The following is a 17,881-nucleotide window of genomic DNA, read 5'->3' as shown; positions in this document are numbered from 1 at the left end:
CTTAGTAATAGTGTTGGTTAAATAGAGATTTTTTGTTGTTGTTGTTAACTGCTTTCTCTAAAAGCCAGTCAGAGTGACTATTTCTGTTTTGTTTTGCTTTTGGACAGTTATGTATCAAATCTTTGGTTGTTGTATCGCCTCAAAACTAAAACCAATTCATCATAACATCAGAGTGGAGAAACGTTTTTGTGTTATTTATTATTTTTTGGCAGCCCCAATACACTTTCTGATTCATGACAGAAAATTTTATATTTCACAAATTTCATGGATGACAGTCCTATCACACCACCCATTAATCACACACACCCACTTGATAATGGCAGTCATTCTGTTGTTGTTTAAATCCCATCAAGTTTTTATGTCAATTATTGATTAAATTAAAAAAATGTTTTACTTTTCATTAACTTGCATTGTTTTGTATGCAATTACTTGGCAACAGCACTTTATGTGTTTGCAACTGAATCCATTATATCCAACTTTCCGCCAAGAATTCCCTTAAGTACAATTCTCTCCAGCATATCCTCATTCTGGATGGCACATTTACATATATGCATGATTATTTTTCTCTGCTCAGATGTAGAGCCTGCAGTCAAGCTGTTCTATAATTGGTTGTGTAGTTTTTTCTGTGATATAACAAGCTCCATGTACAATCATACAAATAAAAGTTCTTAATTCATCCACTAAGGGTTGCTGTTGTACTACCTTTATTTTTAACTGGAAGGTATATTTTTGAACAAGAGTGTACATTTCAGGATAAATCATCACAGAAACATGAATGGCTGTTATTCTAATTGTGACTAGAGATCAGATCACCTGTGTGCATACACATTTAAAAATAAAAAAGTGATAGAATTCCCCACAAACAAATATTTCACCACATGAATGACAGGAATTGTGCAATTACCCAAAAAGCTTTTTCATGATTATCAAGGTTTTGTGGCTTTGAGGTTAAACATTAAAGTAAAAATAGAATAAATAAACATAAGCAGAACAACTGTATAGATCCGGCATTTGAGAGAAAATGAGAAGAAGCATCTTTGTTACAATGCAAGTGCAGCAATTCAATAAAGTCAATAAAGATATTTGTAAATAATCTACACAAAGCCGAGTGATTACATTTTACACACCATTGAATAAATATCAAAAATGAAAATAAATATGATTCTTTGGCTTAACAACTGAACCACTTGAATAAGTCAGAAAGTCAGAAAACATTTGAAATCTCATTTTTTGATAAGCCAATGAATATATTATATAGGCAAGTCTTCTGTAAATAAACACATTGAATAAATAGTTTTAAATACAGTATATGGTACATGGCAGAATTTAGCTCAGCAATAGACATGGGGATCATCAAATTTAGTGGCTGTTTAGTCCTTCTCCTTGCCACCAGTCTCCTTGCAATTCTCCCAGGATCTCCTGCAGAGACAAGGCCGGCAGCTCAGGCAAAGGAGCATGGTGAATGCCCCTTTCCTCTTGACCCTCTATCCCATGCATTTCTGGGTTCTCCAAACAAAAAGAGCTGGAGGCTAGGGGATTGCCCTCCAAACCACCCTCCCAGCAGCCTGGGTCTGGGGTAACAGGGTTTAGGGGCTGGAGGCTGTTAGACATGTGATGTTTCTCAGATGGAGTGTAGTAAAAGCCCTGACTGGAGCTCTTATTGCAGCCATAAGCATCGAAATGAAAAGAGGGCATCATGGAGCTCCTCTCATACCTTGCAGCCCAGTTAGGGGGTATCTGATGCTCTGGGCTTAGAAAAGAAGGACTGCCAGTATTCATAGGTCTGCCCTTATGATGTCCATATGACGGGGTGCAATAACCTGAATCATCGCCAACAGACACGGAGGACGGAATGTCACACCCATAAAGTCCATCCCTCTTTATCTCCTGTTTAATATGATTGGGGTATGCTGGTGGTGGAGTGCATGAGGGCACAGTGACCATACCAGACTCACTGCCCTCCCCACCAGTACAGCGTAGCTGTATCTGTGAATTCTGCATGGCACTGTAAGCTGGCAAAGGGGCATCGGATTGCCAGATTGGATTATTGCCATCCTTGCATTTCAATGTGCGAGCCCTCCTATTCTGGAACCATACCTATTGTGAGCAGAGACATCAAGATAAAGTGGGGTCAGCTTCATAAGAATACAGTTGAGAGATTAGAGCCAACCATCCAGCGCACACAGATAAGAGGTTCCCTGTGAAAAGATTCAGGTTAATCATTGTTAAATGACATCTGCCATGGTGGAATATAGTCAGAATGGTTATCTATGCTTGGTATGTCCTTTGTTTACAGGCTGTACAGTCTCCTAAACTTAATGTCAGATAAACACAGAGAGATGCTTACGTCATCTCAGTTTTGAAGCGGATAACAATGTTGATACTGGTATCAACAACAGCAAACATTAGATTTTCACATAAGGCCTTATTAACATAACACCTGACCAGCTTTTTTGTGTGTGTGATTTTGTACATGTTTAATAAAGACAAAGCAAGAGATAATTTCCCAGCTGAAAAGACCAGCTTAGACCAGTATGAATTTCAATTGTGGTCATTTTCTAGTTAGTGCTGGTTTGGTTATCTTTTAGCTGGTGGACTAGCTGTTATGCTGGTGAGGCTAGTTCTGGTTCCAAGGAAGTCTTGCTGGTGAATCTGTTTAAAAAGTATACAGCACTCCAAGGACCAGCATCCAAAACATTTGCTGGTCTTTTCAGCATGGATAGTGAATGCAGTGTGTGAGTGCGCATATTCAATAATATGTCATAAAGGGCCATCATGACCCACCTGTATGCGAGACTCTGGCAGTCCTGTAGTTTGGGAGAGACTCTCTCTGAGGCTGATTCCTGGGTAAGGGTCTGTCTCAAATGTGGCACGCAGGAGCTCTACATGTTCCTTTGAGAAACTTGTCCTTTTCCTGCGACTGGCACTCCTTGATACAGCGCCACTTCCAGATGTCTTTGCAGATACATCTAAAGAATAAAATCAAAATCAGTGTCATGCCAAACATGGTGTTATCAATTGTCAAGACTGTCATTTTTAATTTAGTTCCAACTAAACTGCAGACATAATATATATATATATATATATATATATACAGTATATACAGTAAATATATAAAATGTCAATGTACCATGGAATACTTGTGCAAAAGTGTAATGAACAGATACTTCTCTACAATAATGTATGCAACATAAAATCAATATAGAAGCTAGTGAAAATGTTAACAGGATGTGAAGAGCTTAAATGTGAAAATCCCATTTGATGTTATGCTTACCAGTAATGTTGTCTTTCCACATGTTCTGTCTTCACTGGTTGTATTCCAGTGAGATTACAGGATTCTCAAGACTGAGAGTGAAGGTCTGTCTTGTCTGATGCTCCTTGGGTATTTGATTTCTGACCCCTACAGTAGTTTTTTTTATACCTGTGTCCTCCTGTACCTATCCCATGACCCCCATTCACCCCTCCTCCCACATTAGAAGAGCTTATTATGTATAAAATAGGAAAGAAATGGGGGACACTCTTTAAAGACGAGGGTGAGAGAATAATTCTTCTCTTTGCAGTGTCCATTAACAGCTTTTCTATTTAGATGGATGTTAGATGTTACTCAATATGAATATTATCTTTAAAGAGGACTATATAGCATTAAAAGCTGTATTTTAAAATGATTTTCAAAAACTGCAAAAAATAAAGTTAAGTGAAGGATCAGTGAAGTCATGACATTAGTAGCTTTTCTAAGATTTTAAGATTTTATATGTTAGTCAGGACTTGTTTGGTTTTTCTGCATGTAGTTTACACTATTTTGTGTAATCAATGATTTATTTCCAATCTGATGTTTACTGAGTAATGGTAGAATTGTTCACTGTTTCATCACCAGGAAAAACCGGTATGGAGGTTAGCAGATTTGCAGTAATAGTCTCATACTGACAATTAAAAAACTCTATTATGAACTTGTTCACCTAAAACAGTTAATATACTTAAACACAGATTATTATTTTTTTTAGATAAATACTGTGTGTACTGTAGAGTTACTAGAGGGAGAGTTACTTTTGAAATGTATTTCTCTGCTGATTACAGAATACATGCTGTAAAATGTAATTTGTAACTTATTCCATTAGATTACTAAAGGTCAGTAACATATTCTAATTACTTTGGATTACTTCTTCGCCACTGGTAGATTTTTTCACGTTTTGATTATAAAAACTCTGCCAGTACAGTAAGACAAAATTATCAAGAATTATCTTGTGCAGTGTTGTTTCTAAAACAAAAAGTGTCATGATAAAAATAAAAATTTAGATTTTTAGATATTTTTAAAGGAAAACAATACAACATTTATTATCAAGAATAAGATTTTTGCAAAGGTCTAGTATAAAAGGTCTTACTAGAAATTGTTTTATTATGATCCAACGTGAATTTTCTTGATAAAAAATATGATCATGTCTGCTAACACGTGCATGTAAAATGTCTAGAAATTGCATTTTAGCTTAGTGTAAAGCTGACAATTTACACAAGGTTTATTTCAATTTCTTCTATTCTAAACTTACTTCAAACGTACTTCTCTGTCTGCTTGTATGAATGTAACACATCATAAGAAAGTGTTTCACCGCTGTTCAAATGCACTTTGGATCTCATCATTTATATGTATAAATGTTTTCCATCTGAAAGGACTGAATATTAAATTATACAAAAGACAGTAAAATGCAAAGTAATCTCTTCAGTAATCAAAATACTTTTTGAATGTAACTGTATTCTAATTACCAATTATTTAAATTGTAACTTTAGTGGAATACAGTTACTTATATTTTGTATTTTAAATGCGTAATTCGGTTACATGTATTTAGTAACTCCCCAGCCACGTAAATATATACATACATACATACATACAGTGGTGTAAAGTAAATGAGTAAAAATACTTATGTATTATAATTAAGTATTATTTTTGGGGATTTGTACTTTACTTGAGTGCAATTTAATTTACTTAAAAAAAATAGTACTTTTTACTTCATTTTATTTAAACTTGAATGTACTCATTACATTTTTGCAATCATTTTCTGCATCTAACAAATGACAAAAGACAGACCAGAGATCAGTCATTTCAAGTGGCGCACGGCTGCTGTGTGAGTTCTGACCATCTGCAGAGGTGGAATTTAGATTTTTGATCTGATTTGAGCTTCGGATACGTTGAAATATTTGTACCAGAGATGGGTACTCAAGTCACATTTTTATGGATTTCAGACTCTACCTCAAAAGAATTCAGGCTTGCCTCGAGGAAAATGACTCGTAAACATGACGAGTCTTTCATATACAGACAATATTCAGATCATAAAAGAATATTTCTTTTTAACTTGGAACACAACGATTAAAACGGTTGATGCATTTATTCAATCAGATGATTATGATGACGATTTTATTCTGTTTGCAGAGCTGATTATACTGTAAATGAATGGGTCCATGCAGCTCTCGCTCTCTCTCTCTCTCTCTCTCTCTCTCACACACACACACACACACACACACACACACACACACACACACACACACACACCCCATCGGAGTTAAGAAGTGATGGTGAAAGACCCTCTTTAAAGATGATATATTTTTAAATCAAACCGAGACACAACGGTTGACAAAAGTAAAGAGATGTGCATTCTAGGGGGCCTGGGTGGCTCAGCGAGTATTGACACTGTCTACCACCCCTGGAGTCGTGAGTTCGAATCCAGGCTGTGCTGAGTGACTGCGGCCAGGTCTCCTAAGCAATCAAATTGACCCAGTTGCTAGGGAGGGTAGAGTCACACGGGGTATTCTCCTCGTGGTTGCGATTAGTGGTTCTCCCTCTCAGTGGGGTGCGTGGTAAGTTGTGCCTGGATCGCGGAAGTTAGCATTGCGTTCAGTAGTCGCATTTCTAGTGCGATTTTGGTGCTGATCAGGTGCGAGTCGAGAACAGCCAAGAATCATCAATCACTGATTGTAATGACAACGAGCTGTGAGGCCCAGGATTTTTTGGTTAAATAAATAAATACCATTTTAAAAGATCTAGGCTAATGAAAGATGTCATTTTTGGTGACTCGAGAATCGACTCTGACTTCAGATGAAAGACTCATGAACATCTCTGAATTGTGCGACTAGACTGGATGTGACCACTCGACTGAATGTGATGTATTCATTCAGAACTATGAGCACAAAGTGAGAAACACAATTTTTTTTATCTTAAACTTTATTCTGTGCAAACTTTTAACACCTGCTACTTCTGCAGATTGGACAGTTATGAAGTCAAACATGATTATTCACGTTGCAAATATATATATATAAAACAAAAGGCTTTTGTAAATAAATGTCAACATATAATTTAATTCGACACTTGCCTTAATATTTAAACCATATCTATGAATTTCTACTCCCTATTTGCTGAATTATTATTGCTGTTGTTGTTTAGCAAGTATTAATGATAATAATAACTTTAAAACCAGCAATGATAATGATGATATTAATGATAATAAAAATAATGGAATCTGATTAAATATTAATTATACATTTTAATTCATCCATCTGCTCAACAGCAAGGTTTTGTAGCACACTTCAAAAAACAATTCACAAAACCAACAACATTACTAACTTTATTCAAGGATTATTTTTTATCTTTCTCTATGTCTCAAGGGGCTTGGTGTTCTGACGTCACAATTTGTGAGTGCCTTCTCCCATGCAACGAACATTGTGTGACTGTGGCAACATTTTTGCAAAATAAAATGATATGGTTCATTACACGTCTCTGGGCAGTTCCGAGGTGAAATGTACACTGTGTGGCTCTAAGAGAGAGTGAAATGTTCTCCCGAAGAGTTGAGGTTTTTAAAGTAAATTTTTCTATTGAGATTTAAATCAACAAAACCGCCCTCCCTACCTTAAGCCTAAACCTAACCGATAGTGTCAGAAAAAGCAAATGCGAGATGAAAAACACAATTGCATCATTTTGTGGTGCTTCTATGACACTTTGGGCTTACGTATTGACATAAATGTTTTATATGGTATAGTAAAAGTGTTTATATGTCATAAGATAGCATTGTGTGTGGAAGAGTTAAAAGTGTTTATGCAGAAGGCTTATTTAGGCACATTAATCAAATTAAAAATTGTATAGAATTACACTTACTGGCAAAGTGTTAATGGTGTGTTTTCCTCTAATTACTCTCCATTCATGCATTGCAATCAATACAACAATGGACTCAAGAAAATATTAACTAACAATGACTTGAGCAACATGCTTAACATGGGTTTAAGCAAAGGGCCATGAAAACATATCTCTTTGTGTCCTCTGATCTCTTTTCAAATGGAACATAAAAGAATCATGTTGGAAGCAAAGTATAAACAAGGAGAGCCAATTGTGGAATGATTAATTGGAACGTATACATGTGTGATTATTGTCACTCCCTCTCTCTACTGCAGAGGATCCAGAGGGGGATAACACAGTCATTACATAGTCAAGGTGCCTGTCAAGCTTGTCAATGCAGATGAGCTGTTGAGTTAATTTAAGTCAATGTTCTTCAGATATTTTGATAAGTTGATATGAAGTTATATTCCAATGAAACTTCTGTGCAGGGCCAGTCACATGTTTTTGTATTTGTTTGGTAAGTTTGCATTTAATTTATAAGGTTGTTTTCATCCTTTATCAGAAAATCTCAAAAGTAAAGCGTTACACCATCCCCCTTCCCCCCATTAATCAAACACACCACTCTTGGTGCTCAGCTGTGGTTTAAATCCCATCAATGTATTTATTTAAGATAAATGTGCAAATCTGAGTTTTCATATATTTGTTTCGTGTAAGTACCTGGCAACAGCACTTTTGAATAAATATAAAAGCAAATATATCCCATTCAGAGTAAGTTTCTTGAAGGCATATCCTATTTCTGGACTGCATTATGTCCATATATAAGATGTGATTTTTTTTTGTTGCCCTGAAACCTCATCAAGATGTACTATAAGCAGTACAGTAGGTACAACATCGACCTTTAGCAGCATTAAGATTGTGGCATGATTTTTTTATTATTTTCATTGTGATGAACAGCTCTACCGAAAATCATACATTCAAGCAAAGTGTGATTCATGTACATGTTGCAAATCCTGTTAAAAGTAGGTATTCAAATTTAAAGCTGTTCAGTTTCTCATTTTATCCTCTAATGGGGCTTTTCCACTCCACAGTACAGCTCAGCTCAGCTCAGCTTTTGGGGGGGGTTTCCAATGTGGAAAGTACCAGGTCCTTTTTTTAGTCCTGTTTTCCAAATCCCTGCAGATCACTGATTGGTCAGAGAGAATAGTCACTACCAGCATCACTGGATTTGTGACACGGGACATCAACACACTAGTTATAAAGTTATAAACAGCGATAGCAGTATCATGTGTTCACGCGCCTTTGGAATTGGCAAAAAGAAATAGCTATGCGCAAAACCATGCCGTGGTCAATAAACGAGGTGCAACGTTCCTCTCGTTAGCGACGAATGAAACAAAAAAGTATTTCAGGAAGTGTCTCAGCTGTTGGCCACACATTGATACCACAGGACCTACCAACAGTGTAGGGATAACTTAAACAAAACGTAGAAGTGACTACAGAAACATCAAGGACCTCGACAACCAGAGTGGTCCAAACAGAGCTGGTTAGACCAAATGGACGCTATGGCAATAGCCCTGGACTCGGCCACGGCATTGTTGGAGTCCACGATGGAGGATGGTACATTTTGTTACGTTAACTCTATATTCTGCTTGAAAGCTTCACTTTATTTAGGTGACCAGCTACTGGAAAGCTTGCTTCTAAAACAACCAGGCCAATTTAACAGTAACACTTGTGTAAAATCACCATGCAACAACTGTTTTCTGTAGAACAACGAGCTAGTAGCTAACAGCCAGGCCCGGACTGGCAATCGGGAGCACCGGGACAATTCCCGCTGGCCTGGCGACTAAGTTGGCCTGCTGCCAGCCAGTGTTTTTTTTTATTTTTAATTTTTTTTTATTATTATTATTTTATATTACTACCTTTACCAGTGATCATTTTTGAATTCGTCATTCAATAAAATTATTATTAATATTAATAACAATAAAAAAAATTAAATCATGAATCTGTTAGTCTTGACTGGCAAAGCTACAATTCGACTTTACGCCTCAGACAAAGGTTAAACAGAAAATGCGAGCAGCACTCGATGATGGAGAGAAAACGGCCAGGTGGAGCAGAGAGGGAAAGGACAAAAAAAGCAAGCACTCCAAGAAGCAGCAGAAAAATGTTGCAAAATTACTGACCTGTTCAGGGCTTCAAGTTCAGGTCAGTTTCATCTGTAAATACTGTACTTTTTTCTTTGTTAACTTAGTATTGAACTGCTAGCAAATGTAAGCGGTAGCGCCCGTCTAACGTTACATTTGTGGAGAAATCAAAACAAATGAGTGCACACAGAAAACTCACAGAAGAAATGTACTGAGGTAAAAATTCTAATTGTTGTTTTTTTTTTATTTATAACATATGATATAGTTTAACATAACACAACTAAGGGAGTTGTTTTGCTGAATATTATCACGATTGAAAATGTTACATTGAATTTATTGTTCAATAAACAAGTAGCGTAGTTAATATTTATTAAGTTACTTACATTTTAGACACAAACCATATTAACTGTTTTTGTTCTATTTCACCGACTAAAATAGTTCCAAAGGAAAGCTACAGCAGTGTTTTGTTACTGAATGATTCAGCGTTTTGAACGAATCTTTTGTATGAATGACTCACTAATTAAGACGGTCACTTGCCGCCACCTATTGGCGGTTTAGTTGAATGTTTAAGTATTGCATTTTTTTTATATTCAAACATCAATCTCATAACATTATTTATTGCAGTTGTAATTGCAGTACACAGGACGTTATGTGCAGACCCATTTGATATTAGGACTGCTTTACTTCTAGGTTGGTTGTTTATGTTTTTATGTTATGGTCATTCTGTGAAATAAATGTAATTTAGGGGGAAAAAAAACAAGGTTGTCCGTGTTTCTAAATTTTATTTGGGTGCATAGGATGGCCTGGATGGGTGTAGGATTTCCTGGCCTGAAATTGTGTCCCAGTCCGGCCCTGCTAACAGCTAGCAGTTGTGTTATTGTTTATGGTCAGTAATGTTTGTGTCGCCTTTTTAAATGATGTCACGGCAGTAGAGGCGGTGCAACTATGACGATCAGTTTATAATCCCACCCACGTTGAGACGGCACTAAACAGCAGTGGAAAAGCACAGCTGTAGACAAATAGTAACGTGTAGTGGAAAAGTGCCATAAGAGAAGCTAAACCACTTAATACATTTGTTTAGCAATGCAAGGAGGCTGTTGAGTCTCTCCATAAATGTAAAAAAATAAAATAACTAGCTGTAGTGTAAATTTTGCTTAGAGGCCTCCCTCTCCTGAATGGCTGACATTTTGTAAGTATTTCAGTGATATTTGACAAAGAATGTAAACTTGGATGAATGAGCACATTCAATGTTACGAATGATCCTTCTGTCCATGTATCAATATGACGGGGGATGGAATTGCATACAGCACTGCCCTTAGCATTGCGTTTAGAGAGCAGATCTTCTGTGTGAATATTTGTTGGTTTACTTCTAAGAACTGGGTCGTGGTAGAGGCATAATAAAAGACCTGTCCTGAACTACAACAAAAAGGAGAAACGTACCAGACACTGAATTCTAAAATTACTTCAAGTTTCATTGCAAGCCAATCAGATGCCTTAAGTTAGAACCACCTTGGTTCAAGCACTCTTAGTGACCAGACAGATTTAAAATCAACTCACTCATTTTCTTTATATACAATTGTAGACATTTTAAACAACTTTTTTTCTATTTTTCCATGACCCCCCCAACCCACATCCTTGGAGATCACAGTTGAAAAACCTCTGAACTAGATACCAGCTGGCCATTTATGAAAAATATAGGCTCAACTCAATGTTTAGTGTTACACCATTTTATTAAGTTTATTGGGAACAAGTGAACAAGCTTTTCCAAAGAATATTGACCGAGTATGTCCCATTACAGGTGTCAAATATCCAAACCGGAGACTAAATGTGAAAAACAAATTCCACTGGATATGGCTTTGGAAGGATTCAAACAACAGCACGTCTGGCCCAGAATGGAGAACCAGAAAAATCCCTTTGGAACAGAGATGAGCCAAGATCTGGCTCCAGTTTAATACCAATACACTACATACTTACAAAACTCAAGAGCACTTGCCCATATTTTCTCTTTACCATGCCCAATTTAAATACATCAAACAACCCAGAGTACTGTAAATGACACCAACTGGGATCTACACCTGTCAGAGCTGGAAAAATTTATGTCCTGTTTTAGCTTGTGTAAATGTATAAAATGTCAGCTCAGTTGGGAGCCTCTTAGCTGACACTATTAGTCAAATGGAAAGTTCAACCACTTGTATAAAGAGAAAAATAATCTTTTATTTTTTTACAATAATAAAAACTTTAAAATAATGATTAATCATGATGACACACTTCACAGCCCTTTGTATTGGCGAAAACTTGCAAACCTTATCGGCTAGAAAAAAAAAAATTATATATAAGAAATATTTTACCCAAAAAAAAAAAAAAGATAGAATGGAGCTGTAAAGTTTGTTGGTGGGGACTAGACTAGTCACCAAGTGCTACTCATCTTCATAAATGCTCACATGCAGTTACACAAACATGCATTCTATTTCGAACATGATGTGAACAAATCATTCTATGGCTGCCAAACATCTATTCACATATTGAGAAGTAAAAAAAAAAAAAGATTTAGTCATAAAACATCTTTAAAATGGTCAAAATGTCTTTGAAACAACAGCAAAAACAAAAAAGACAAACTCAGACTTAAAATAAAATCTAAGAAACAGACAGGGAAAACTAAGAATAAAAACAATGTTCAAATCTTGCGGGGGGTAGCAGCAACATTTCAAATGATACCGGGTTAGGTTGATCAGACATTAGAGTCTAGTACAGAATATATATAAAAAAAAAAAAAAATTATAATTATATATATATATATTTTAGTATAACTCAATGTAATTTGTGACACAACTCCTTAACCATTTAGGTGATGAAGAAACAAATGTTTCAACTAATATCTACTTCCCAAATGTGATCAGTTAAATAGACAAATACAACTGTACAGTTTACTAATGCAAGAAACAACATCATACATATGGCTAAATTATAACTGCCCCATCAAGCACAAATTCTGATACAGTCACAGTAGTAGTCACAAAACCTGTAAACCTCAGAACTAAGGAACATTTCATACAGACTATGCCCATGTGTTATTCCAGGGCAAGAGAGAGCCAATTATCAGTTATTCCTAAAACAGGAATTACAGTAACTTTGAGCTGCAGTGACCTCAGGACAGAAGCATGCACAGAACGAGGAGGAACGTTCTGGAGTATCTAGAGAATTCCATTTTAAACCCAGTCCACCAACTTAAATTTATGGGAACCTGTCCAACCAGTCAGCACAGATACTTCAAGTTTCTAAAACATCATAAGGTTGAAGCGCAAATTATATGCAAGCACTAATCCTACACGCCCCACAGGGACAGAAGAACATCTACTGAATGGATACCATTTTTCTTTTTACATTGTGTGGCCCAATGAAAGGTGCTCAAGTACACAGATACAAACAAACATTAGGGATGTTGGCACATAATCCAAAAAAACACCACATGAGTCAGATTAGTTCAGGCCCAGGGCATGATGCAAGTCTGCTACAAGAGTAAACAAACATGGAGTTTTGAAGATTAGGCATCTTGGCCTGTAAGAGCAGTCAGAGGATTAAAAAATAATTTGCTGTTCAGAACCACAAAATGAAGAGTTACACTTGATGTTCATTGGTCAACCAATACAATAATAAAAAAGTCCCTGAAACAGCTTAATATAACCAGACTCTAATAGCATACATGTTAAACAATTAATATAATATTCAAATCATCCAGTCTATATCTCAGTCAGTTTTGATGCCCGTGGGCTTTGAACCTTTCACGTAAGACTGATAAAAGAAAGATGAAAAAAGGAGCAGATAGCTGAGATACATAAGTGAAGCCCACATGATGTTATCTACATAAGAAGGGCAATCCCCATCCTGCATCCACCGGTACACCAGCGCACTTACTGCCAGCCCCATGGCCATCTGGGCTATTTGGGAGGAAGTGATGATGATGGCACATGGAGTCGGCACATGGAGTCGTGCAGCTCTAGCAGCGTAGTAGCTGTACATGAGTGCGTGCACCATGTAATTCATGGTCATGAACCAGCCACCACCAGCAACCTGGTCTTTGTAGGAATACCAGGAATAGACCAGCACAGTGATGTGATGATACCAGTGCAGGAAGATGAGTCGCTGTTTGCGCAGGACGATGAATATGGTGTCCCCTGACAAGATGGGTAAAAATACCATTAGAAATCTATGAATGGCCTTGAGGTATGATATTTTCTAGATTCAATTTTAAAAAGTATCAAATTTGGCAAAAGTAGATACTATTAAATCATTTTGGGGTCTTAAACTTGCAAGACTTTCTGGAGATATTTTAATGACTATCACAACATTTTTTTGTTTAAGACAAAGGCAGCGGACTCACGAGCGGATGTCAAGATTGCTGTAAAAATGTCTTGTGCCATTTATCACCAAAATCAAATAATATGCCTTTTGAAACACTGCCCCCAATGGCCAAAGCAATTAGTGTTGTTGGGTATATGGGCACATGTGAGCACCATTTCCCAGGTGTAACATCTACTGAGGGGCGCCTAAAGAGAGTAGTGAAGCTAGATTTCAGCTTTACAGGCTGTAATACAGTGTAGTAGAGGAACGCATATTTTATAAACTACCCCCAATCTAAACGAACCATCATAACAGTGGAATAAAAACATAAATGTTAGAGTGAAAAATGCAACCTCTGAATCCCGATAACTTCCTGGTTTCAAGGCGGTATCCGAACCTGGGTCTCCCACGCTGCTGATGCAATGCACCCCAGGGGGAGGTAAATGCAATGGAGCCATTGCAAAAACGTCTGATAGGAGATGGTGCTTGTCAGGGAGTCTGCATGATGTGGCTGATCCTAGGGTACTGGAACTCTAGGAAAAAACATGCTGACTTCCAGTGCGATCATGCTGGAGCTGCATGGACTATACTTTTGATACTTCTGGGTCCATTGTTAAATTTTAAAATTATCTACTATCTGCTGTATTTCACCTTTTGTATTAAAAAGACCAGCTGTAATATTCATTAAAACATCTCCTTTTGAATTCTGCAGAAGTCAGTCATACATGTTTGGAATGATATTAGGGTGAGAAAATAACAAATGATCATTTTTGGGTGAACTGTTCCTTTAAGAATAGGTAAAACAAGACAGGACTCACCTAGCTCTGGGGCCTTGCTCATCACAAAGGCACAAGCCCAGAACTTGCTAACTGGTCCACTATAGAAGCTCTGATCACAAACAGACTGTTTAAAACCACTGGTGCTGAGAATGTATAACATGTAGCACCCAGTCCTCACAGCTCCAATGATACTGAAATAGAACAACTAAAAGAATGAACATGCATAATAGCAACCCTCTCCGGTCACAAATATACAGTATCATGGTAACTCCTCTTCATCCATGGGGATGGGGGAAGTCAAACAGAAACATTGAGATGGTAGCTAAATACTAATCTCAGGTACAGCTACTAAAAGGCCTTGAGTGGTGAAAGTGTATGTGACCATAGCCCTCCAATAAACAATATTTCTTTGTTCCTTTCATAAGCATTCAGACAGCAACCATGCCCCTTGGTGGACAATTACTGACAGTTACTTTGTATTGCCCATCAACCTGTAATTTCTTTCCTCTTTTGAGATGGGAGTAAAACAACTCCCCCAAGTGAAGCGAAACCCAACCTAAAAAGCAGCTGATGAAACACACACACACACACACACACACACACACACACACACACACGTTTCAAATATACTGTAATTTAACTCCCTCTTCAAACAATTCACGGTCATGAATTTAAATTATATTAAAAAAAAACAAAAACAGTAAAACTGGTTGATATGGAATGCAATACTCAATGTGAAACTAGAAGTGTAAAAACCTACAGTCTCTGTCCATTGCACATGGTAAGATACGCAAAAAAAAAAAAATATTAAATAAAAAAAGTGGCCCAAGAATCAGCCTTCTGTTTATTGTTCAAATTACAATTACATGGATGGCCATTATTTAAAATAAAGAGTTTGAACAAAATTAGAGGCTCATGAACTTCCCACACTTTATGCCCAATGACTTTGCATGACATTTACAAGTCATAAGTGACAACTAGATAAGGTTTTTTTAGTAATTTTACTTTGTCTGAATCCAACAGCAATATCTTGCAGATGAGATGTTTTAGGGTAGAGCATAACTGGAAAAACACACAATCACTATATAAACATTACAATGACTTACGATACAATGCATTATCTATTAAGCCAGTGTTTTATATCTGTATGGAGTATAATATCTTCATTATGTATTACAATGTCTGAAAAAAAAAAATAAAAAAAATAAACACCCTTAAATCGCTAATAAAAGAATCTAGAGGGGAGTTTGTGCTCTGCCAGTATGGTGCTACACATAAATGGAACACTAGCTTTTACTCACCTAAAGACGGCCAAACTGAGAGACCACAGCAGCAATAGTTTCCTCAGATCAAGTCTTTGTCTTTCTCTCATAAAGTGCTGCCCACCAAACACAAGCACAACATACACACCACCAAACAAAAATGACTTTTTCCTAAAATAAACAAACACACACACACACACACACACACACACACACAATTAGAAAAAGGTGGACCATGCATTGCTGAACACAAATGCAAATTTAAATCAAGTCACTTCCACAATACCAAACTATTTTGCCCCAAACCAAGTTGACAAATGGTGTCAGTGAAGATCATGACGATGAAATAAGACGAGATGTTTGAAGAAAGCGAAGTCAAGGTAAATACCACTTGAGTATTTTCATTGTGCATCATTTCCAATCAAGCTGTAACTTAATTTTGTCCAAAAGAATGAACATATTTAATTGTGTTTAGAATATATGAAATGTTGAATTTCACCTTAGCAAGAAATGGGTTGGCCATTTTATGTCAAAAATATTAAAAATACATATATAATTTCCATCACAATCATTTCCATCATTCAATTCTATTAAAATCTATACAGAATTTGAGATGGTGGAAATTACATTTCAGTGGAAATATTCATGACTATCAAAAAAAAAAAAAAAAAAAAGGCAAATTACATTAATCTTCTGTGATGTATGAACAAACTGTTGGGCATTGTTAGTAAAACAATTAAAATACAGAAGTGGGAGTTAAAACTTTCTAATAGTATTCTAAAAGTGACAGAAATTAAAAAAAAAAAAACACCCAATAACATCTCGAAATGAAACAGCAAACAAAATGTTTTCTTACCAGTTGTCTTGCATCCATTCAATGGCAACCCTCTCATCAAAGTGTCGCTCGAAATCATACTCGGTTAGAGGAAGCTGGAATTCAGATACATTCATTTTGAGTGATGTGAACAACGTGCACCAATTATTTTCGGTTCACCTGTGGAAAAATCTGGAATTAAAGCGTAAAAACTATTCGGTAAGTGAGTTTTGTCGACTCTGGTTAGGCTACTGTCCTCACTGCAGAGCGGCCGTAAATTAACTACACAGCCTCAAACGCACACCTGTGTACACACCTGTCACATTTAAATACAGGGTGGAGTTCAAAGTGGATACAGGATGACTCCTGGCTCTTTGCCAAAGGCTGTAATCAGAGTTGCATTTCCTTAAATGAAATACCAGTACACGCAATGCAGCAATAGAACAGTGTTAAAAATAAAGATTAAAGTTGGTTAAATAATAATTTGAAAGCACAAATACAAGAGGGAGGGGGAGGGAGAGGGGAGAGGGGAGAGAGACTGATTGAGTGATTTCCCAATTCCGGTTCACTTTGAATTAATAGTCGCTAGAAGTCGCCAAGGGCGCTGGTAGTCGCTGTTCTGTATGCAAATATACTAACACTGTCAGAGCAGAAGGAAGCAAGATTTCTTCCAGGATAACCTTGTACGTGGCTTGATTCATGCGTCCTTCACAAAGACGAATCTGCCAGATTTCAGCCTTGTTGAAGCACCCCCAGATTTTTTCAGAGCTATACTAAACATGCCGTCCTGTAATTCTTCTTCCAATCCAGGAGGTGGCGGTGTATAGTAATATCACAGAAGAAGTATGGCCTCAGTAGTAGAAGTGTGATGTGTTTTTTTTTTGTTCCTTAAAGTTAGTTTATTTTTTTATTATTATTATTATTGCAATTATACATCACGAAACAGGGAGCATTCAACAACGTAAGACACAGAACAAACTTAAAGGAACAAGGACAAGGAGCAAGATTCAAGACAGAATAGGATATAGATTCATACATACACATACATACATACACACACACACATATATATATATATATATATATATATATATATATATATATATATATATATATATATATATATATGTATACATACACATACATACATACACACACACATATACATACATATATAGAACAGAAAACACAAGGATCCACCTCGAAATTAAATATTTTCTGTAAAAAAAATCACCTACAGGGTAAATCCTAAATAGGATTTTGTAATGAGTTTCCTTAACCTTTGGAGCAACAGGGTATGCAAGATAAAAGGTGAAAGATTGATGTCTTACTGAAACTTTAACATCTCCTAGAAAATAACACTGAAAATCCCCAGTGATAATATGTTTAAACACTTTATATATAGTATTTATATATATATATATATGTGTAGTTTGTTACTACACTTATTATCAACT

General features: G+C 36.4%; 2 protein-coding genes across 3 annotated transcripts; both read right to left on the bottom strand.

Annotated features, from left to right (window-relative positions):
• Window positions 1-1,359: 1,359 nt before the first annotated feature.
• Window positions 1,360-3,296, bottom strand: LOC127617688 (homeobox protein aristaless-like 3). The gene is made up of 3 exons (XM_052089734.1): window positions 3,275-3,296; window positions 2,785-2,969; window positions 1,360-2,097 (listed from the first exon to the last, which is right to left on the bottom strand). The coding sequence occupies exons 1-3, from the start codon at window positions 3,294-3,296 to the stop codon at window positions 1,360-1,362; spliced, it is 945 nt and encodes a 314-aa protein (XP_051945694.1).
• Window positions 3,297-3,339: 43 nt separating this feature from the next.
• On the bottom strand, window positions 3,340-16,634 carry LOC127617691 (elongation of very long chain fatty acids protein 6-like). 2 transcript variants are annotated; one of them, XM_052089740.1, is made up of 5 exons: window positions 16,467-16,634; window positions 15,650-15,781; window positions 14,388-14,539; window positions 13,008-13,403; window positions 3,340-3,377 (listed from the first exon to the last, which is right to left on the bottom strand). In XM_052089740.1, exons 1-5 carry the CDS (start codon window positions 16,559-16,561, stop codon window positions 3,340-3,342), a joined length of 813 nt encoding a protein of 270 aa, XP_051945700.1. In that variant the 5' UTR covers window positions 16,562-16,634. The 2 variants fall into 2 exon arrangements, with proteins under 2 accessions (XP_051945700.1, XP_051945699.1); XM_052089739.1 differs by lacking the exon at window positions 3,340-3,377 and having other exon boundaries at window positions 12,565-13,403.
• Between the last annotated feature and the right edge of the window lie 1,247 nt (window positions 16,635-17,881).

Source organism: Xyrauchen texanus, chromosome 24 (assembly GCF_025860055.1).
Source record: "Xyrauchen texanus isolate HMW12.3.18 chromosome 24, RBS_HiC_50CHRs, whole genome shotgun sequence".
Classification (NCBI taxonomy): domain Eukaryota; kingdom Metazoa; phylum Chordata; class Actinopteri; order Cypriniformes; family Catostomidae; genus Xyrauchen; species Xyrauchen texanus.
The sequence above is the reverse complement of the archived record's forward strand: the minus strand, read 5'-3'. Positions and strand labels throughout refer to the sequence as shown.

Bases quoted from the DNA above. Each gene is read 5' to 3' on its own strand.
- LOC127617691 (XM_052089740.1), bottom strand. From the start codon at position 16,561: ATGAATGTATCTGAATTCCAGCTTCCTCTAACCGAGTATGATTTCGAG. The intron at 15,782-16,466 runs GTAAGAAAACAT...TGTTTATTTTAG, and splicing joins GAATGGATGCAAGACAACTG to GAAAAAGTCATTTTTGTTTG. The intron at 3,378-13,007 runs GTTCAAAGCCCA...CAAATACCCAAG, and splicing joins TTATCAGTCTTACGTGAAAG to GAGCATCAGACAAGACAGAC.
- LOC127617688 (XM_052089734.1), bottom strand. From the start codon at position 3,296: ATGTGGAAAGACAACATTACTG. The intron at 2,970-3,274 runs GTAAGCATAACA...TTTATTCTTTAG, and splicing joins GTGGAAAGACAACATTACTG to ATGTATCTGCAAAGACATCT. The intron at 2,098-2,784 runs GTGGGTCATGAT...TGCTCACAATAG, and splicing joins TGCCAGAGTCTCGCATACAG to GTATGGTTCCAGAATAGGAG.